Raw genomic sequence first — 21,267 nt, 5'->3', positions numbered from 1 at the left:
GGGTTTAAGAATACTCCCAGACTAACTGGTGACCCTTTTCCCCATGCCCAGAGCCTGAGGACCAATCTTGGTGTTCCTGATTCTCTTCCTTCCCCAGACTTGCGGGACCTGGCCTGGGCCTTCCTCATCTCCAGCATAGCCAGCCTCTGCCTCTTCGTAGCCCTAATGAGCACCATCTTCTTTACCAGCTCCAACCTGCCCATGCTGGATTTCTTCAGCAGCAGCAGCAGCATCCTGACAGGCACAGCACTAAGATCCTTTCCTTGGGAACTTCGCCCAGTGGCAATCATGAAACCCAACCCCATCCCCACCACACTCCAATCCCATCCCCATCCTCACCTTCATCCCAAATCCTAATCCTATTTCCTTCCAAATCTCTAACCCATCCCAATAAAAAATATCAACCTCCAGTCCAACCCTATCTCCATCACCAACAAATGTCAAACTCATGCACATCCCTTTCCCCGATGTCCATCCCCACTCTGACCCCATTCCTAGTTTATCTTCTTTCCAATTTCCAACCCATTCCCATTACCATCCCAATCTCTTCACAAACTTCAATACCCAACTTAACCCCACACCTAATTATTCTCAGCACTTGTTTCAAATTCAACCCACTCTATCACCTATGAACTTCAACCTCCAACTCAACCTCTGTTTCCAACCTCTACCTTCCAAACTCATCTTCTTCCCAATCTCCAACCCCATCCCTATCACTCTCAAACTCAGCCCAACCCATTCCCAACTCCATCCTTTTACCTGTATCCGATCCATCCACAACTCCAACCACAATCCTGTCCCAACCACAACCCATCCCCATCCCAACATCATCCTCAATTTCAACCTCCACCTGATTGCCAACCCCATTCAAAATCCTGTCCCACCACCAGCTCTGTGATTCTGTTCCAGCTACTTCCTCTTCCCAAGCCACAGTTTTCTCATCTGTAAGATTGGGACAAAATTTCCTACCATGTGGAGATGTAGTGAGGACTGAATTAGAAAATGTCAGTCCTTGATGTTTTGCACAAGTCCTCACCATGATAACCTCCCATTCCCACCCAAATAACTCAAAACTGATATTACAATTAGAATAGTTTAGTTTTCTATTTGCATCCCCAATCATATTTTAAAATACGGAATTTTAATCTGGAAATGAAGGATATTGTGTTTCCGTCCCTTGTAGTAACAGATCACAATTTTTACTTGCATCAGGAAAACATTCTTGGAAAATGATATTAAGGGCAACAATATAGAACACCCAGCTTTCCTGTTTCCTTGATAGTAACTAGCACTTATCCAGTTTATCTAAGAGCTCTTCCTAATTGTTTAAATATAAAGTACCAAGTGTAGAAAACACATTGGTTTTAAATCATCTATAACAGCACATTTTTCTATAAGAAAATCATTTCTGTCCATTGCCCCCCACCTTTTAATTAACCATAAAACATCTACATTATTTTTCGATAGCCGAAGGCAAAATTTCCCAGTACTCGACTATCTGGGAGAAAAACGCAAACCTTTTCTCATTTGCAAATTATCTTTAATTCATGTTATTTCAAATATCCATAAGGACCAAGTTCTTTGTCCATTGCTTCACAAGCCCAACATAATATTAATGATCATCCCAATCTTTGAGGGCTTACTATGTGCAAGCAAATGTACCTGGCACCTAGTCAATAACTCCTCCTGAGAAAATATTTGCTCTCTACACATCCAATAAAGGGCTGATAACAAGAATCTATCCAGAACTTTAAAATATCAGCCAGAAAAATCAAATAACCTCATCAATAATTGGGCAAGGGAAATGAACAGAAATTTTTCTAAAGAAGACAGAATGGCCAGCAAACATATAAAAAAATGCTCAACATCTCTAATCATTAGAGAAATGCAAATCAAAACCACAATGAGATATCACCTAAGCCCAGTGAGATTGGCCTCTATCAAAAAATCCCAAGACAACAAATGCTGGAGAGGATGCAGAGAGACAGGAACACTCTTACAGTGTTGGTGGAACCTCTGTGGAAAAGTGCAAATTAGTGCAACCTCTGTGGAAAAGAATTTGGAGATACCTCAAAGAGGTTAAAATAGAAATACCACTTGACCCAGCAATAGCACTATTAGGCATCTACCCAAAAGAGCAAAAGACATTCTGTAATAAAGACATCTGTACCCGAATGTTTATGCCAGCACAATTCACTATTGCAAGGATAGGGAAACAACTAAAGTGCCTGTCAATTCATGAGTGGATTATTAAAATCTGGTATATGTATACAATGGAATATTACTCAATTATAAGAAACAACAGTGATCTAGCACCTCTTATATTTTCCTGGATTGAGCTTGAGCCCATTATCCGAAGTGAGGTAACACAAGATAGGAGGAATAGGCTCCACTTGTACTCACAACCAAATTGGTACTGACTGATTAACACTATGGTGCCCACATGGTAGTAATATTCTCCAGGGATGGAGGGTTGGGGAATTAAACTCACAACTATAGGACATGGTGAGCATTGTGGGGGGAAGAGCACGCATCTAACCCCAGCAAGGGAGAAGCAATGATATAAAATGTAACCAAAGTGTTTGTACCCTCATAATACCCTGAAATAAAAAAAATAATAGTAACTCCTCCTGACGCCCCTAGGAGGTCCTATAATTAAGCCTACTCTACCTGACAGAATTGAGGCTCAGTGAGATGGAGCGGGTGCCCTAAGGTGACAGGCAGAGGCAGAAAAGAGCCCTCTTCTGTTGGACTCAAAGCCTGTGGTTTTAGACACTATTATTAATTGTCAATTGACAGATTATTATTAATAATCTGTATTTTCTGTCCCAAATATTCTTTAATTTAGTTCAGTACTTTGGAAGTATTCTGTGGAACTACCATCGCTCTCTAGGGCCATCCTGGGTACAGGGAAAGGAAAGGGAAAGGACTCAGAGGGAAGGGGCTTGAGGCCCAAGGTCACCAAAAACACAGGGCCAATGGTCTCTGGCAGACAGTGCCCAGAGAGAACAGAGGACAGATCTCTAGGGGCCTCAGTAGGCCACAGTGAGAAGTTTGCTTTTATCCTGTAGTAGACAGCAAACCAGTGACAGAAATGGCTCTCATTTCCTTAAGAGAGGAAGTTAGGTCTGGTCTGTTTCCTTCAGACCACAAGTTTAATGGAAGGAGTCTCCTCACTAGCAGGAAAAAGAACCACTTGACCAAGGGGACCCGCTAAACAAAGTGTGTTCTATTCATACAAAGGACTCCTTTGCCTTTGTCACTGTTAAATGAATGAGATAATTCTCTACCTACTGCTGTGGGGAGACTACTTACAGGACAAAGGAGAGTGAAAGAAGCATCTTTACCAGTAAGGTGTGTGTGTGGCTAGGAAGTAAAAAGTCCATGCCAAATTGTTCCTAGTAGTCTCTGGTGAGGGGGTATTGGAGTTGAGAAGTTTCCTATTTTTAGCTTCCAAATATTTTTTACACTCCCGTCAGTTGAAACATACTCCAATCTCCAATACTCCTCAGATCTCCAATCCTGCCAAAAATCCAGGCCCGCGGCCTTAGACCACGGAAACTGGGGTGAGCCCCAAACCCCGGCCTCTCTCACCCCCAGTGTCCGCGCGCCCAACCCCTCTTCTCCCAAACACAGGAATCCTGACCCCAGCCTCTCCGCCATCTGACCCAGGGGTCCAGACCCCCAGCCCCTGCACCCTCAGACCCCAGGTCCCGCCTTCCGGACGCTGCGTCACCGCTCCGGCCCGGCCTCTCACCAGGCCAGCTCTGCGCCCCGTGGGCGCTTTCCCACAATGGCGCCCTGTCCCTCCCCGCACCGGCCGCGCCTCCCGCTCCGGGGCTGGGACTTACCCCGGGTTCCGCCCCTCAGCGTCGACCCCGCCTCTGCAGCCACAGCTCGCGCCACTGTCGCGCGGGCAATTCCAGACGTCTAGCTTTCCGGCCCCGCCCGCCCGCCAGGGCTTTTTTCCTCACAGCCCATCTTTGGTGCTGTCCTCAGATTTGCCTGACGCGGGTCACTTCACATTATTTTCCCAGTGTGTTCTCGCTCCGTTTGTCCACCTCCGGATACAATGTGTTATCGCCTATTCTGGAAGATTCTGACGGAAACAAGCATCATTCCCTTCAGCAATCATCAAAGCTGGGTTTCTCCAACAGGCGCGCGTCCTGGACGCCTCGGGCGCGGCCCGGCCTGGCGCCGCGGGCGGGCCTTGCGAGCGGCGCGCTCTATAAAGTGGGGCGAGCGCCAAGGCGCGCACGCTTTCGAGAGGGTGAGGGTTGGTTTGTGTGTCGTTCTTTTTTCTCCTGTCTGTGTGGCGGGGCGTTGGGATGAGGGACACGCGTGCCGCGAGGGCTGGGAGTCGGAAGGAGCAGGTACGCGGTCTCTTGGACCGGGCCTTCGTCTGCACCGGGCGAGCCTAGGTGTTCCTTGTGGAGATGGTGGTGGCATTTGTGGGGTACTCGGTGGGTGGCGATTCCTACGGCTGGGGCGAGCGGGGTATTGGGAGTGCGGGAGGCGGGCCCTCAGTCTGCACCGCGGCCGGGCTTCGCCGTTTATGTTGCCCGCGTCGCTGGTCTCCGCCATCTTGATCTCGGCGCGGGCGTTGGGGGGTGACTGAGTTGTTCCTAAGGTTCTCTACCCGCTAGCTACAAGTGCTTTCCTCAGTTTGGGCGGCTGGCATTTTTTGTACAACCCAGAACAAGGACCTTGGGGGCTGGAAGAGGAAGGGATGTCTCTGCAGGGGCAGAGACAGACTGTCGACTTATTATCAAAGTGGGAGTGAGGTTTATAAGTGAGTTACCAGGTAGGAGTGGCCTTAGGAGAAAGCAAAGGAGGCCTTTGTTCCCGTGCAGGAATCATTCTCACAGTTCGCATCAACTACCAAAGGATTTTGCTAGCGTCAGGTTTGGGCTTCAGTCCTTAAGGTCGTCTGGAACACCGATTTCCCTACTGCTGAGCGATGCCACAACCCTGCCAAGGAGGCCCAGCCTGGAGGCAGGTAGCTGAGTTTCTTTCACGACACAACAAAGATCCCCTCAGTCATATATCCTAACTACAGGCAGCCCCCAGATTACAGAAGACCGGACTGAGTCCTTTCTGCACTTACGAACAGGCTTCCAAAGCCCCTCAACACTTATAATTAAATGATTAAATTAATAATGGGGGAACTAAGTTTCTTCCACGCATGTGAACAAACCCGTATGACATAAGCAGTTTGCTGGCTTATCAGTCTGTATTTACTCTTTACTGCCATGCCTCCAAAGCGAAAGTTCACTTCAAGTCTAGGATGGTTACAGTGGAAACTAAGGTGGACATAACTAAACGTTTGGAGAAAGGCCAGACGCCATCATTCATTGGGAAAGCACTAGGTTTTAATTGCTCCACTATTGGAACACTTACTGATATTAAGGAGAAAGTGAGAATGATGGAACATGTGACAGGTGGAGCTCCAGTGAAAGTGTCAGTTATTACTAAGCAGCATAGTGGATTAATTATTGAAATGGAAAAGTTACTGATTTGGTTAGGAGATCAGAAATAAATGTAACATTCCTATTAGCTGCAGGGACTGGGCCAAGGCATTTTCAGTGATTCAAAAGCTGTATGTGTAAAAAGCAGAGGCAGTGTGATGAAGAATTTGTTGGAAGGGAATGTTGGTTTAATCATTTTAAAGGCCAGGTGCAGTGGCTCAGGCCTGTAATCCTAGCACTCTGGGAAGCTGAAGCGGGCAGATTGCTGGAGGTCATGAGTTAAAAAACCATCCTGAGCAAGAGCAAGACCCCCATCTCTACTATAAATATAGAGAAATTAATTGGCCAACTAACATATATACATAGAAAAAATTATGCATGGTGGTGCATGCCTGTAGTCCCAGCTACTCGGTAGGCTGAGGCAGCAGGATTGCTTGAGCCCAGGAGTTTGAGGTTGCTGTGAGCTAGGCTGATGCCATGCCACTCACTCTAGCCTGGGCAACAAAACGTGACTCTGTCTCAGAAAAAAAAAAAGTTTTAAAAATAGGGCAATGTAAATTTTCTGTTTTTTTGTAAAGATAAGGTCTTGCTCTTGCTCAGGCTGGTCTCTAACTCCTCACCTCAGCTGATCCTCCGGCCTAGGCCTCCCAGAACGCTAGGATTACAGGCATGATCCACTGCCCGGCCACGTCTGAATTTTTAATACTGCCATTTACCATCTGTTTTGTATTTGTTGTTTTTAAGTCATCTCCAAAATGTTTTTTATAACTGATTTGTTCAAACTGGGTTTAGTCGAGGGTCTCTGGTCATTGCTTATATTGCTTACAGCCTGGCTTTGGTTTTACTCTAGAATAGCCCCCTTCCTCCTCTCAGTGGGTTCTTCCTGGGGATTTGCATATTGGTAGCTTTCCCTGTTCAGGGTTACTAGCAGGTATAGCTAGTGCTGAGAAAATCTGCAAAACTGGGCAAGGGAGGAGTGGACATTAGGACTCTCTTCATGTAGTGGGTTTAGAAGCCTATCTCAGGTTGGGCGCTGTGGCTCACGCCTGTAGTCCTGGCACTCTGGGAGGCCGAGGCAGGCAGATTGCTCAAGGTCAGGAGTTTGAAACCAGCTCTGAGCAAGAGCGAGACCCCGTCTCTACTATAAATAGAAAGAAACTAATTGACCAACTAATATATATATAGAAAAAAATTAGCCAGGCAGGTGGCGCATGCCTGTAGTCCCAGCTGCTTGGGAGGCTGAGGCAGCAGGATTGCTTTAGCCTAGCCAGGAGTTTGAGGTTGCTGTGACCTAGGCGGATGCCACGGCACTCACTCTAGCCTGGACAACAAAGTGAGACTCTGTCTCAAAAAAAAGAAGCCTATCTCAGGACAGTCTCCTGTGGACCTCTTGACATTGGGGAGGTAGGGACATCCCAGTTTCTCCATCAGCAGAACTGCTCATTCATTTCCTTCCTGATGGGTTTTGTGTTTCCTAGGTTCTAAGCTCTGCAAGACTGGGGCTCCAATGATGTCTAGCACTGGGCTCCGATCACCCCTGAGGACACAGTGCCCCCCAGGACCTTTGACACCTGGGGGTCTGAGGGGCCCCGGTTTTGACGTTCTCCTAGACTTGAAGACTGTTTCCTCTCCCCCTAACAAGTTCTTCTGTGTTACAGGTGTATCTTCAAGCTGAAGGGCCACCTTCCACCACCCCCATCATGGTAAGAAGCCTTGCCCCTGCTCCCTGACCTCCCAGGTTTAACATACCTCACCATGTAGGCTGACTTCAAAACAAATCTCTGGGACCTAATTTATATGCCAACAGTTATGCTCAGGATTCACATATACTAAACATAGCTGTGGAGAACCAGGCAGGCAGCCTGGGTCCCCATCCCAGCTCTGCTGCTCATGGGCTTGGAGATGTTCATCAAGGGATCCTGAGCCTTGGTTGCTATGTCTAGAGAAAAAATATTTAACATTCAGAGAAAAGAACTAATCAGAGACCTAACTGTCAAACGGCAGTGAGAATTCAGCAGAAAGGTTCTCAACATTATCTCCTGTCACATGGAGGGGTTTTTTTTTTTTTTTTTTTTTTTTGAGACAGAGTCTCACTTTGTTGTCCAGGCTAGAGTGAGTGCCGTGGAGTCAGCCTAGCTCACAGCAACCTCAAACTCCTGGGCTCGAGTGATCCTTCTGCCTCAGCCTCCCGAGTAGCTGGGACTACAGGCATGCGCCACTATGCCCGGCTAATTTTTTTTTTATATATATATCAGTTGGCCAATTAATTTCTTTCTGTTTATAGTAGAGACGAGGTCTCGCTCTTGCTCAGGCTGGTTTTGAACTCCTGACCTCGAGCAATCCGCCCGCCTCGGCCTCCCAAGAGCTAGGATTACAGGCGTGAGCCACAGCGCCCGGCCTTTTTTTTTTTTTTTTTTTTTGAGACAGAGTCTCGCTTTGTTGCCTAGGCTAGAGTGAGTGCCGTGGCGTTAGCCTAGCTCACAGCAACCTCAAACTCCTGGGCTCAAGCAATCCTTCTGCCTCAGCCTCCCAAGTAGCTGGGACTACAGGCATGCGCCACCATGCCTGGCTCATTTTCCTATATATATTAGTTGGCCAATTAATTTCTTTCTATTTACAGTAGAGACGGGGTCTGGCTCTTGCTCAGGCTGGTTTCGAACTCCTGACCTCGAGCAATCCGCCCGCCTCGGCCTCCCAGAGAGCTAGGATTACAGGCTTGAGCCACCTCGCCCGGCCTTCATGGAGGGTTTTGTACATGAAATACAGTGTACTTTGAAGCAAAGCTTAGTCTCCAGATAATCATGTACATAAAACTCATACAATTGAGCACTTAATTTACATGATAACCATTGCTGAAGTTACAGGATTTATCTGGGGGGTGTTTCACAAATGTTTCAAAAAGCTACGTCAGGCCGGGCTAGGTGGCTCACGCCTGTAATCTTAGCACTCTGGGAGGCCGAGGAGGGCGGATTGCTTAATGTCAGGAGTTCGAAACCAGCCTGATTGAGACCCCATTTCTACTATAAATAGAAAAAAATTAATTGGCCAACTAATATATAGAGAAAAAATTAGCCAGGCATGGTGGTGCATGCCTGTAGTCCCAGCTACCCAGGAGGCTGAGGCAGCAGGATTGCTTGAGCCCAGGAGTTTGAGGTTGCTGTGAGCTAGGCTCCCACCACGGCACTCGCTCTAGCCTGGGCAACAAAGCAAGACTCCGTCTCAAAAAGAAAGCTACATCAGTGTGTGCGTGTTGCTTACCAAAAAGAAAGAAGTGCTCTGAGCCTTCGGAGGATTTGCCTTTGTTCTTTAAATGTCAGGAGTGGTGAGAACATTGGCTGCAGTGAAATAAAAGTGGAAGTATTAACTGGGTTCATAGAAGTTTTCTTGAAGGCCTGCCTTGGATTTCCGATCTTCCGAATATCTTTCCGAGGGGCCTGGCCTCTTAATCTTTTATATCCTCTGCAGAGCAGTAAATGGAGCTGATCATTAGATATGGCAGGCTTAGAGGGGATTTCTGGGGACATAGAGTAGGGACTTGTTAGAGGTGAGGAGAAAAGCACTGGGTCAGGACAGGAAAGAGGAAAGGGACCTGTAGCATGTAAGGGTTCTAAGCCATAGAACTGCCAAGTTGTAAATGTTCCTCCCATTGTCCATTCTGGTGGCCACTGACCACAGGAGGGTCTTAAGCACCTTGAATGTGGCTAGTGTGTGTAGGAACTGGGTTTCTAATTTATTTTATTAGTTTAACATTTGAGGAGCAGTTGCCTCTTTGAACAGCATGGTCCTACACAGAGTAGATTTCTGTGTTGCTAAATAGCATCTGACACTCAGCGAGCAGTTGCTGTGTTGTAGTTCTTGGGGGAGAATGAACTCAGCAAATCCTACCAGGGTCCCAGGGAGTGGCAGCTGACCTTCCCTGGGCGAAAACTCTGGTGAATTCCCTTCTAGAGTTACAGGGCTAGGCAGTTTGTAAGAGCTGGGTAGGGGGAAGGAAGCCCACCTGAGGTGTGGGCAGAAGCAGTCAAGGAGTGTGCTCATTAGGGTGGGATGTCTGACCAGACTGGGTCTGAGCAGGGCTGGGTCAGACCCTCTCCTCTCACTGAACTCTGCAGGTGTGCCCTCTGCTGGGCATTTCTAGTCCCATTTTTCCATAGGGAGAAACAATCTGAGGGCAGCTTAGGTCAGTTGGTTGCAGATCATATACAAGGAGCAACACCCAGCTTCAGCTGGACAGTAAGGGGTGACCTTAGGGACCTCACATCAGAAAGTAAGCCCTGAGGACTTGCCTCATCACCCACAGGGGCCAGGTAGAAAGGTTGTTTTTTTTGCCAGGATCTCTGAGTTGTCTACTGCCTTGTCCCCCTAGGACAGTAAGTGGCACTGGGGCCTCCATGATGTCCAGCACTGGGCTCTGATCCCCACTGAGGACACTGTGCCCTCTGGGACTTTGACACTCAGGGGTCTGAGAGGCCCCAGCTCTGGGGAGGGGATGATGGAGGTGCCATGGCTGCCCTGCACCCCACTGACATCCTCCCTCCATCCCCCATGTCTTGTTCCCTCCTGCCTACAGGTGGCTCCGGCTCCTCCAGGCATTGGACGCCCAGCCCAGCCATCCCTCTCGGTAAGATCAAGAGGCTGCCTCTTATTAGCGGTGGCAGTAATACTGCTCACACAAGTTAATGCTGAGTGTTTGCTCTGAGCCAGGCGCTTTTCTAATCACTGGAATTGTTTAACATGCTTAGTGCAACAGTAGAAAAACACAATGTTTTCCTTGGGGCCATGGTGTTTTATTATGAAAATAGAATAAAAACTTTGAAAACAAAATGATCCTTGGTAATTTGAGGAAAAATTTGTTATTTTTTATTATTTTCTTTGCATGAGTTATATGCAACTCACGCAGTGCTAGGATCAATTTTTACACTGCACACCACGTCGTTGTTGTATGTGACTCATGACATAATTCGTGAATTTATTCCTGAGAATGGATGTTTTGTCATTCCACAGGTATTTAGTTGTGTCTGGAGTAGACCTTGGGTGGTCCTGGATGACAGCCTCTGAATCATACCCACTAAGTATGTGCAACAGTGTCACGTTGCCACATGGTGTTCCACTGATTTTGTTCAAAGGGCTGCCAGGCAAACATTCGGGGGAAATGCGCAATTGGGAGTTACGGTGATCGGAGAATACAGTCCAGCACGTGTGGCGCACTTGGGCAGGCCCGCTGAAACAGGTATAACTTCTGTGACCAGAGCTCTGATCGTCAAATAAGTTTATTTTGCGTTTTTTTGTTCTCGAGAAAATGTCTAGGAAAAATGAGCGTAAAGAATTATTGGAAGAAATGGTGAACAAAGTTTTGGACCCGAGTGACGAAGATGTTGATCTATTTAGTGATGATTCAGAGGAGTGCTGTCCTAGTGGAGATCGTGGAGACAGTTCTGATAGCAGTTGCAGCCCACCGAGAAAAGCTAGAAGAACATTACATGCAGATCTTTCTAGTGGGAAAGGTGGTTCAAAATTGATTACTGAAACAATTGAAGCAGTTGTAGCCGATTTCAGGGAGAGTGATTCTTCAGACATTTCTGAAGAACCTGTAGTGACTAGTGTAAGTTCTCTGACCTGGGGTCCAGTGTCAGGAAGTAACATGAAGATTTTTGACTTCATTGAAAGTAACGCTGGTGTTCCCACTGGAGTTGCAGTAAATCTCTGTGAAAAAACACCTTATGATTTTTTCAAATTCTTCATAACAGATGATGTGATTGACTACATGGTGAAGGAAACTAATATCTATGCCAGTCAGACTTTACAAAAGGGTAATGTCAAACCCCACTGCCGACTAAAAAAGTGGTATGATGTTACTTCTCAAGAAATGGAGCGATTTTTGGGAGTATTGTTTTGGATGGGCCTTAACAAGAAGCCAAGACTTTCGGACTATTGGTCAAAAAACATTTTGTATGACAATTCATTGGAAAGGTTTATATCACATAACCGCTTCGAAATGCTTCTGAGAATGTGGCATTTCTCTAACAATGAAGAATGTCCTCCTGGTGACCATCTCTTCAAGATCCAGCCACTTCTTGATCGTCTTCTTGAAAGGTTTCAGGTTGCTGTAGTTCCAGGTAAGGAAATATGTATTGACGAAACAACAATGCCATTTCATGGCCGTTTGAGTTTCATGCAGTACATAAACAAGTGCCATAAATTTGGAATAAAACTTTTGAAACTCTGCCTAAAAGATGGTTACACCTGGAATGTGAAAGTTTACTGTGGGAAGGAAGCAAAATCTAGCATTCCTGTTTCATCCTCAGTTGTCATGAAGCTATTGGAAGGTTTACTAGATAGTGGGCGTGTTTTGTACACAGACAGTGAATACACCAGTGTCCACCTAGCTCATCAACTCCTTGAGCACTCTACGTATCTGGTGGGCACGCTGAGAAGTGGCAGGAAGCTAACCCCGACAGATGTAGTGCAGGCAAAACTGAACAAGAACGAAGTAATAGCTCGAGAAAGTGATACAGGAGTCGTCATCCTCAAATGGAAGGACAAGAGAGATGTCCTCATGCTAAGTACTATGCATGGCAAAGACAATAAAGCAGTTGAAACGAGAAAAGGTGTTGTGGAAAAACCTCATATGATTGTGGATTATAATAATTTGAAGTCGTTCATTGACCTCTCAGCTAAACTGAGGGTGTATTCGTGTTCTTTGAGACATGGCATAACGTGGTTCAGAAAATTAGCCATAGAGCTAATCACAGGATCAGCTTTGGTGAACTCGCTCGTGCTCTACAGAGCTGTGAACAAAAAGAAGATCTCGATCACAAAGTTCAAAGAACAAGTTTGCCTCAGACTGCTCCAGACAGATGCAACACCTCCTGCAGTGCTGTCCCTCCCGATGCCATCTGTGACTTGTTCCCTCAGGAATATGGGCACTGCCAGAAGAAGATGTACTGTGTGCTACGAGAGAACACAAGCTGAGAAAGGGTGGGAATATGCCATGAAGAGGTGTAAACAGACAGCATGGAGATGCAGCAAGTGCAATGCGTACTTTTGTGTAGAATGCTTTTTCCTAAAACACACATCAATAAAAAAGTAGTATTAAAACTTGAAAAAGTTGATAAGGCTAAAGTGTATTTTTGACTTTTCAAGCTTAAGTGTAATACAAAGGTGAGCATAAATAGAAAATTGAAGTTTATTGACTTCATTTAATCTACGTTATTAGAATTGTCAATGCTAATTGCAACAATAAGAACATAAACAAATAAGATTTTTCACAAGCCAACTGCAGAGTGTTTGCCCAGGTGCCACCCATCACATGTTGCCTGGGTGCCACATGGCTCCGAAGGTACACATGTGAGTCATGTGTTTCACAAGACCCTGGGCTCAAGACCAGTGTGAGTTATAGACAAGTCACATGGCAGTTAATGTGTTAACCTTCATATGCACCAGGGCCAGGGTGTCATAAGACAAAGTAGGTGTTGGGGAGTTGGGTTGCAGTGAGATGTCCTATGTCAGGGTTCCTGAAGAGGCTGTACTTTGGGACACCTGTGATGTCTAGGACTGAGCTCTGACTGCCCATGAGGACACTTACCCCCTAGACCTTTGTCACCCAAGCGTCTGAGGGGCCCGACTCCCACGCGGTGCTGTGTGAGGGTGCGGGCATTTCCCCGTGCCCTGTGCCTCTTCTGTGTCCTTCCCAGCAGCGTCTCTCTGGGCTCTGCAGTTTCCTGCCTGGGAGCCGCCAAGGCCTTGGCTGAGAGCGTTGGCGCCCGCCTAGGCAGGCCGGTGGGGAGCAGGGGTGCCAGTTCTGCTTGTACTATATGTACACTGAGCTCCTGGCAGGACCCCAGCCAGCTCATGGTCACCTGGATCCTGTAGGCCTATGACCAGGTGGCCAGGCCCTTCCCTGAACTCCAAGGAGCCAGTGCTGCTAGCCTGACCCTGAGTGCTGTCTTCATCTACCACTGCGAGCCCATGTAGGGGGACAGCTGTGCGTCACTGCTCACCTGCCTGCTGGTGGCCTGGTGCCAACACTGAGTCCTTCCTGATCTTCAAGGCCACCAAGCTGCCCTTTGGCCCTGGGCTACCATAAAAGGAAGTCCGATTGCTATGCCACTCTTGGCCCCCTCATCTCCCTTCTTGCCCAAGCTGCCTAAGGGCTTGCCCTTCACCCAGGGACAGCAGTGGCACCTGCTGACAGCAGCGCCCTCAGAGCTACTGCGGTCACTGCTCAGCCAAGGGTATGGCAGTGCTGGTGGCGGTCATGGAGAGCCAGGTGGTGGCCATGCTGGGGCCCAACCCAACGCCCCCCATTCACCTCACTGGCTGGCTCCTCTGCCCTGACATGACCAGGGAGAATGTGTGTAAACAGCCACCGAGGTCCTAGAGCTGTATATCAGAGAAGAGGCACAGACCCCACTGCTCTGTCATTGTGACCAGGCTCGAGGGGAGGAGCCTCCAGCTCCATGGCTAGCCGCTGGGGTGGGAGGGAAGGGTCCAGGAGAGCTGCCTTCACTTTGAGTTGGGGGAGTCAGGGAGACTGGGACATCGTTAGGAGGAAAAAAAGCCTTGGTCAGTGCTTTGCCAGTGTCTCTCTCCAGCTTCCTGTGGGCCGGCCATGCTGTTACACCATGTTCTATGGCCCCAGAAGAAGGGTGTCCTTGTCCCCAACTCCCCCTATGGGTGTCACTGGCTAGAGTTGATGGGGGAGAAAGCTCTGGTGGCCACTTGCACAAGTCCCTGGGTGCAGTGGCTTCCCTGGAGGGAGCAAGCCCCTGGGACACAGTGAGCATCCTGTTACAGGGTGGGCACGATGGTGTGTCTGCCCCTCTGCCACGTGGGCCCCCAAAGCACTACAGGCCAGGAGGGAGACCCCATGGCCTGTGATGTGAAAGGATCTTGAAATTTTTACTCTGATTTTTTTAAATGTATTTTTACTCAATACTTTGAGCATACGTGACACTTTGGTTTTATTTCTCCCTTTGTGAAGGTTTTTCTCAAGATTTTGTTGGTTTCTTTGCTGTGCCTTCCCCTTTGATTTTGCTGTCTCCTATTTTATGGGCGTCCAGTCCTTTCAGATAGATCTGGTCTCTCTAGCTACTTGTGTGGCCTCAGGCCCGTCTGGGTTCCAGGGGGGCTAGGTTTAGGGTGTGTTGGGGCAACGATGACAGATGACAGCTTGGTGAGGACAGCCCTGGCAGTTCTGGCTAAACAGCTCGGGTGCTGGGCACTCAGGCACCATTAAATGGCAGAGAATATCACTCTGTGTGGACTGGGTGATTGAACTGGGTTCTGGGGTCCCCAAGGACAGGGCAGGAGCCCAGCTCTGCGTGGGCCGTCTGAGCAGACCGCTGAGGATGGGTGCACCCTAGGCAGCCCACGTGAGAGCTGGTCACAGTGACAGCCTCACCTAGCACTTTGGGTCTTCATGAACCTACAGGCAAGAAGCTGGGGCCAGACAGTAGAGAGGGATTTCAGCCTTGCCCTGCCACGGCGGCTGGCATCTCTAGGGATGGCAGGGTAGTGGGCAGGTCATGGGGGGGTGGTCCAGAGGCTGCCTTCAGGCCCCGGGGCAGTTTTCCACTATGCCTGGGAAGGGAACTATGCTGGTGGCCCCATTATGGAGGAGGGATTGTCCCAGCTGCTCCATGTGAGAAGGGGACCACTCTAAGGCTGCTGGCCCCAGACCCAGCTCCTTGCTTTCTCCTGGAATGCTGGGATATTTGTCAGGCTGGTGGCTGGGAGTGGCTCTGTGTCCCCGTCACCAAAGCCCTTTGAGCCTCCCTCTGGCTACCCCATCTAATGAGTGCCAGGTGGCTGCAGCTGAGCACTCAGCACGCCAGGCTGCCCTCGACGGTCTGGTCAGGCAATGGTGCGGACGAGCCTCTGGTGCTTCTGTCCCCGCCACAGCAGAGGAGGCAGCTGCCCCACCCCGGGGTAAAGCGGCCCCGTCCCCCACAGAGCTCCGCAGCGCCTGCTGTCCTAGCACTAGGCACCAGTAACTCCTCACTGTCAGTGTCTTAAGTTTAAATAGCCACACGTGGTCCCCACCCGCTCCAAATCAGTTTCAGCAGGTGACACGACGGGCAGCCCAAGAAAATGTCCTCAGCGCCCCTGCTCTCTGCTTGTCCCTGGGAGGCTCATTTCGGGGGTCGTGGAGCAGTGCCAGCTGGCTGGCGCTGGGGCCGGGCTGCTGCGTCTTCTGCGAGCCTCCCTCTGCCAGTCTGTCTGGCCCTGGCCCCGGCCCCAAGGGCACCCTGACGCTGAAAGCTGGGTCTGACTCCTGTGAGCACGTGGCCCACAGTGAGGCTCACCACAACTAGGTTTTGTCACGTATTTGCGCAGGAACGTGTGCCACACACAGACATGCCAACATGTATATACAGACGTACCGCCCAAGCACAGAGTCAACACGCATGTCCATACACCCACCGTGCAGGTGTACACGCACCCACACGTGCCACCTCAACACAGACGTGCACACGCACACAACTCTGGCTTCCAGGCCAGGGAACCCACCCAGCCTTTGTCCGCTACACGCACAGTGAGTCACAGAAGCCAGAGCAGCGAGTGTGCACACATGTTGGGATCCAGTGTCAGCTAGGGGGAGGGGGTTCCCCGGTTTCCGGCTCACACGGGACCCCCCCAGGCCCGCAGGCAGCTCGGTCTCCAGGCCAGCAGGCCCAGCCCCAGGCACAGGGCCGCCAGCACGGCCACGGCTCCGGCCAGCAGGGGCACCACGGGGGCTGTGGGGAGAACATGCAGGTCGTGAGTTCCAGGACTCAGTCCCCCGCAACTCCCACCCCAGCACGGAGGACTGTCACCTCGGGGGGCGGCAGTCTCGTAGGAGCCATGGCAGGGGACCCCGTGAGCTGGAGGCCGGACTGGGGTGGTCAGCTGGTGGAAGCGGCTGAGTGGGCAGGGCTCTGGGCACCCCGGGAGGCTGAGAGACAGGGGCAGGCGGGCCGAGTCGTTGCGGTAGAAGAGGGAGATGGTGACATTCCTGGAGGGAGAGAGCAGACGGTGGCACCTCCCTGCCGCTGACCTTAACACCTGGAGAAACAGGCTCCTGATTCCCACCTGTCAATCTCCTGACACCATCCTACCCCATTCCCCCTGCAGGCCGCTCCTCCCTCGCTGTGCCCTCTGCCCAGCACGCCACCCCTCTTGAAAGGTCTGTCCCACCCATTCCCCGGGTGCCACCCCGTCCTCACCCTCCATCTTCGTCCACATCCCCGAGGCGCCTCCGGAACTCAAAGCCAAGACAGGCAGCATACGGCGGGGCGTGGCCATCGTAGAGGCCCAGGGCCCCCTGGAGGGCCAGCAGGGTGCTGTCATGCTGCGGGCGGGTCCGAGGGCTGAGACAGGCTCCTCTCCTGAGGTCTCCTCTCTCCTGAGCTCTAGACTTGTGCGCCCAGCTGCCACCCAGATGTCCCTCAGGCTCCTTAGAACTAACCCTGCCGACCTGCTCCTCCCTCCCTCTCTTCCCGAAGTGCCACCAGTTACAGGCATTCATTTAGTAAAGATTGGTCAAATAGATGCAAAATAAGGTTGGACAGCTCCATTAAACAACCTGTCCTTCCAGAGGAGCTCAATTCTTTCTCCCAGGACGCCATCACCTCCCTCCTTCCTGAATCTATACCTCTAGTGATACGGTCCAAGAGTAAGGTTTGGAGATATGGGTTACCCAAGGCCCTGGGCTGAGGTTCCACTGGGACCAGAGGCTGTTCCTCACACAAATGGCCATCGCCCTCATCCCTGTGCCCACTGCCTCCTTTCCCGAGCACTCACGGCTGAGTACATGACCATCTTGAGGGGCAGCCCGAGGCGCTGGACCCGGGAGAAGTTGGAGAGGATAGCATCCAGCAGGATCCCTGAGAGGGCGGGAGCAGAGAGCTCGGAACCCCTGAGAGGAAGGTGCCCCCACCCCCCGGGCTCCACACCTCACCCCCTGTCAGCTGGGCTTTCTCTGCCGCCCGAGGGGGGCCCACGTGGGCCCCGATATCCAAAGTGGAGATCTGGGCGAGTGTCCTCAGGACATCTGGGGAGGCCCACGATGGGAGGGGAAGGCCGTGGGCTTGCTGTAAGAGATGGAAAGAGGACAAAGAGACGGGCCCTCCCAGGCCTGTGCGACACCCCCTCCCCTCCCCCCTGCCCCGTCTGAGCCCCTCCTCCCTCACGGGCTGGGCGTGGCCAGGAAATCATGGCGTGGAAAACAGTGATAATTGCTAAGAGCAGCCACCGTCACTGCGCAGTCCAGAAGGCTTTATCTGAAACTCCTGGGGCCACAGGTGTTTCCGAATTCAGATGTTTGGATTTTAGAAAGGCGTGATGGTGCCAGTACTGTCCAGCGCGTACCACACAGCGACATTCCCACCGTGTGACACGGAACACTCCCATGAAGTGGCGGAAGCAAGACTGTTGCAAGCACCGCGTCACTTCGGGTCAGCTCCCGCTGCCCAAGTTTGGGGTTTTGCAGTTACGGGACTTTGGGGGGGAAATTGCCAACGTGTATATAGCCTCTGACCCGCGTGTGGCCCTCGCTACCCAGTGTGCTAGGTGCTGTTGTAGCAATTATGTGGATTAACCTGTTTGGATCGTCACAGCATCCCCGGGAGGTGCTGATATGGGTGTTGCCATCCCCTGGTGCAGATGGGGAAACTGAGGCGCGGAGGGTTAAGAAACGTGCCTGAGGGAACACAGCTAGCAAGTGGCAAAGCTGGGATTTGAAACCAGGTTGGCTGGGAGGGGGTGAGGACTCACCTGGCAGATCAGTGTGTCTAGAACTTTCCATGCCCTCCGGAGCGGCTCTCCAACCAGCGACAGACCGGTGAAGTTCTCCAGGCGCGTCAGGAAGTCCTGGATGCACCGGGCGGGGTGAGCCTCGCCTGTCCCCTCTGCCCTGGCCCGCCCCGCCCCGCCCCGCCCACGTCCACAGCCCAGCTCACCGTCCAGCCCTCCAGGGCCTCCTGGTACTCGGCGGCCTCGGTGGTCTCCCGAAGCAGTTCGTGGTACCGGGGACAGCTGCGCATGGGGAACCTCAGCAGCTGGGGGAAACCGAGGCTCAGAGAGGACAGCAGCGTGCCTGGACTCACACAGCACGCAGGGTGGCTGGGGCTCTCGGCCCTGGCCCCGGGATGGCCTCGCTGCCCCGAGCAGGCACAGGCTTCCAGAAGCCCACACAGCCGGGCCTGGAGCTGCCTCTGTCTCCGTCTGGTCCAGTGACTCTGTCCCCCTCTGTCTGTGATCCTGTCTCTGTCTCTCTCCACCCCTCCCCCTCCCCCTCCCTTCCCACTCCCGCCCAGCCCCCTGACCTTGTCCTCGGTGACCGGCACCGTGTGCACAGGGATGGGCCTCCAGTGGGCCTCCGAGCCCCCCGGGGCGGCCTCAGGGAACAGCCCGGCCAGGTTGGCCTGAGCGCTCTCCAGCGTCCGGTCAAAGTCTGTGCTGCGAATGTACACCTGGTGGGGAGAGAGCACACGGGGACCGTGGTCCGGGTCACAGCTGTGGCCACAGATCAAAAGCTGCGGATTCAGCCGGCGGTAGGTTAAAGGTCATGAAAGGGGATCAAAGGTCAGGCATCGGGAGTCAAAACTCGGGTGGGTTTGAGCATCCAAACTTTGATGTTGGAAGTTGGGATCAAGGGTCAGAGATCAATGTCAGGAGCATTCAAATTGGAGGTCAGAAGTTGGGGGAACTTGTTGGATTAAGGGGGGTCAATTGAGTCAGTGAGGGTCAAAAAAGAAGATCAGAATCGGTGGAGGCTGGAGGTTAGAGGTCAAGATGAGCAGGGCAGGTTGGAGGACTCGGGGTCAGAGTTTAGTATATGTCAGAGGTCATACATAGATCAGGGGGACTGATCCTAATTGGGTGATGTTAGAAGACAGGAGACGGGAAAGGAAGGTCAGAATTGATGAAGCATAGATGTCAAGGGCTGGAGGTCAGGAGGACAAGTAGAGTCAACATGGATCAAAGAATCAATCAAGTTTGAGGGTCAGAGGTCAGAGGTCTAAGGTCTGGTTGGAGTCAATGAGAGTCAGAGGTGGAGGCCAGAAAATAAAGTCAGAGTTGACAGAGGTCAGAGGTCAAGATGTGATTCTGGTTGAGATGAGGTCAGAGATCAAAGGTAGAGTACAGGTCAGGTTGATGGAGGTCAAAATCCAGAAGTGGAGGCCCAAAGGGAACATTGGAGTCAGTGGAGGTCAAAGGTGGGAGGTCAGGGGCCAGGTAGAAGTAGACATGGCAGTACCTCCTCCCGCCGGTACTTGGGACTCAGAAAGTCCTCGTAGCGGCTCCTCAGGAAGCGGCCCAGCTCCAGCTGCTGGCGGACACCCTCCTGGGGACAGAGCAGCCTCAGCAGACCCCTCCCCAGCCACTCCCACCCCTCACCTTCAGCCCGCTTCTCACCCCGGTCAGCTGGCCCAGGCCACGTGGCCACAGGGTGGAGACCACCTCCTTGTGCGGGTCCGTGGGGTAGGAGGCCAGTGGGGCCCGGTCGCCATGGCGGAACACCTGGGGACAGGACTGGGTCAGGGCCGGCCTGGGGACAAGAGGGGCCGGGCCGGGCGGGTGCCTCACCAGAGCCACAAACACCAGGGGTCCTTCCAGCAGGGCCTGTGGCAGCAGCACCAACAGCAACAGGAGAAGAGGTCCGGCAGGGTGGCCCCGAAACCCTGGCCCGGCCATTTCCACCAGCCCAGACGCTGAGCTCAGCCCTCTGTCTGGGCCGCAGCCCCGCCTGCGAGTTACCCTCCGCCTGAGCACCCCCATTAGCGCAGGTCCCAGCACGCCTCCCCTGGGGCCACGGCCTCCCAGTGCAGCTCCCTCCAGGCCTTTGCCAGCCTTAGATTAACCCATTTAATCTTCATCACAGCCCCAGGAGGTGTTGATACAATTACCACCATCCCCATTGTGCAGATGGGGAAACTGAGGCATCAGGGGTTAAATAACTTGCTTGGGAAAACACCTAGTGAATGGCAAAGCTGGAATTTGAACCTAGGTACTTTTAACCTGAGCGCAGACCCAGGGAGAAAGAGCCCTGCCCCCACATTCTAGATTCACATTCTCTGTTCTCCTCCCTTCTCCCTCTCCCACTCTGAATCTGTTTTTCCTTTCCTTGCTCCTTAAATGTTGGGGTTTTTCTGAGACCCTCTTGGGCTTCTTGGAGATTTCACCTTCTTCTAGTACCACCCACAGCCGGCCAAAGGCAATGGTTGAACACTCAGACTCTGGAATAGGACAGCCTGGGTTCAAATCCCAACTTCACCCCTTATAAGCTGTGTGACTTTGGGCAAGTTACTGCACCTCTCTGTGCCTTCACAAAATGGGAGGCAAGCACAATCTGTACCACAGAGTCACTTTCAGTATTAGACAAGCTCAAATACATGCAGCACTTAGAACAGGGCTTTGTGAAGAGTAACTAGTGACAGTCATGTTATTGATTGCCATATAGCAAATGACACTAAAACATAGTGACTTAAAGCAGTGAGCATTTATTATTTCTCACAGGTTTTGTGGGTTGTGAATTCAGGAGTGGCTTAGCTGGGCGGTCCTGGCTCAGGCCATTTCACAGGTTGCAGCTGCTCACGCACAGACCTCTCCGTGGAGCTGCTTGAGCACCCTCCCAACATGGCAGCTGGCTTCCCCCAGAGCGCGTGACCCAGGACACGCAATGTCTTTTATGCCTTAGCCTCAGAAGTCACGCTCCGCCATTTCCACCATATTTTACTGTAACAGGTCGGCCCCATTCTACGAGAGAGAGAATCACACAGGGTGTGAACACCAGGCGGCGAGAATCACTGGGGCC

General features: G+C 51.4%; 2 protein-coding genes and 3 non-coding genes across 7 annotated transcripts; 4 read left to right on the top strand and 1 right to left on the bottom strand.

Annotated features, from left to right (window-relative positions):
• The first annotated feature begins 4,072 nt into the window (after positions 1-4,072).
• On the top strand, positions 4,073-12,575 carry LOC109729958 (piggyBac transposable element-derived protein 4). Of its 3 annotated transcripts, none has more exons than XM_020283560.2 (4): positions 4,073-4,270; positions 7,127-7,171; positions 10,039-10,089; positions 10,473-12,575. In XM_020283560.2, exons 1-4 carry the CDS (start codon positions 4,073-4,075, stop codon positions 10,524-10,526), a joined length of 348 nt encoding a protein of 115 aa, XP_020139149.2. In that variant the 3' UTR covers positions 10,527-12,575. The 3 variants fall into 3 exon arrangements, with proteins under 3 accessions (XP_020139149.2, XP_075849381.1, XP_020139150.2); XM_075993266.1 differs by having other exon boundaries at positions 4,159-4,270; XM_020283561.2 differs by having other exon boundaries at positions 4,261-4,373.
• LOC142861524 (small nucleolar RNA SNORD88) lies at positions 6,968-7,058 on the top strand. Its single transcript, XR_012912750.1, has one exon. It is a non-coding gene; the product is annotated as a small nucleolar RNA SNORD88 (small nucleolar RNA).
• On the top strand, positions 9,852-9,941 carry LOC142861526 (small nucleolar RNA SNORD88). The gene has a single exon (XR_012912752.1). It is a non-coding gene; the product is annotated as a small nucleolar RNA SNORD88 (small nucleolar RNA).
• A 426-nt stretch (positions 12,576-13,001) lies between the features above and the next one.
• LOC142861529 (small nucleolar RNA SNORD88) lies at positions 13,002-13,090 on the top strand. The gene has a single exon (XR_012912755.1). It is a non-coding gene; the product is annotated as a small nucleolar RNA SNORD88 (small nucleolar RNA).
• A 2,942-nt stretch (positions 13,091-16,032) lies between these two features.
• ACP4 (acid phosphatase 4) lies at positions 16,033-20,147 on the bottom strand. The gene is made up of 11 exons (XM_012754240.3): positions 20,040-20,147; positions 19,869-19,973; positions 19,711-19,797; positions 18,776-18,922; positions 18,410-18,508; positions 18,225-18,320; positions 17,410-17,542; positions 17,253-17,335; positions 16,676-16,800; positions 16,286-16,464; positions 16,033-16,207 (listed from the first exon to the last, which is right to left on the bottom strand). Exons 1-11 carry the CDS (start codon positions 20,145-20,147, stop codon positions 16,092-16,094), a joined length of 1,278 nt encoding a protein of 425 aa, XP_012609694.2. The 3' UTR covers positions 16,033-16,091.
• Positions 20,148-21,267: the final 1,120 nt, after the last annotated feature.

Source organism: Microcebus murinus, chromosome 16 (assembly GCF_040939455.1).
Source record: "Microcebus murinus isolate Inina chromosome 16, M.murinus_Inina_mat1.0, whole genome shotgun sequence".
Classification (NCBI taxonomy): Eukaryota; Metazoa; Chordata; class Mammalia; order Primates; family Cheirogaleidae; genus Microcebus; species Microcebus murinus.
The sequence above is the reverse complement of the archived record's forward strand: the minus strand, read 5'-3'. Positions and strand labels throughout refer to the sequence as shown.

What these genes read in the sequence shown, in the direction of transcription:
- LOC109729958 (XM_075993266.1), top strand. Translation starts at nt 10,768, where the DNA reads ATGTCTAGGAAAAATGAGCGTAAAGAATTATTGGAAGAAATGGTGAAC.
- ACP4 (XM_012754240.3), bottom strand. Translation starts at nt 20,147, where the DNA reads ATGGCCGGGCCAGGGTTTCGGGGCCACCCTGCCGGACCTCTTCTCCTG. An exon ending in TAGACACACTGATCTGCCAG is followed by an intron (nt 17,543 to 18,224) that starts GTGAGTCCTCAC and finishes CATCTCTTACAG; the next exon opens with CAAGCCCACGGCCTTCCCCT. An exon ending in GAAAGCCCAGCTGACAGGGG is followed by an intron (nt 17,336 to 17,409) that starts GTGAGGTGTGGA and finishes CCGCCCTCTCAG; the next exon opens with GGATCCTGCTGGATGCTATC.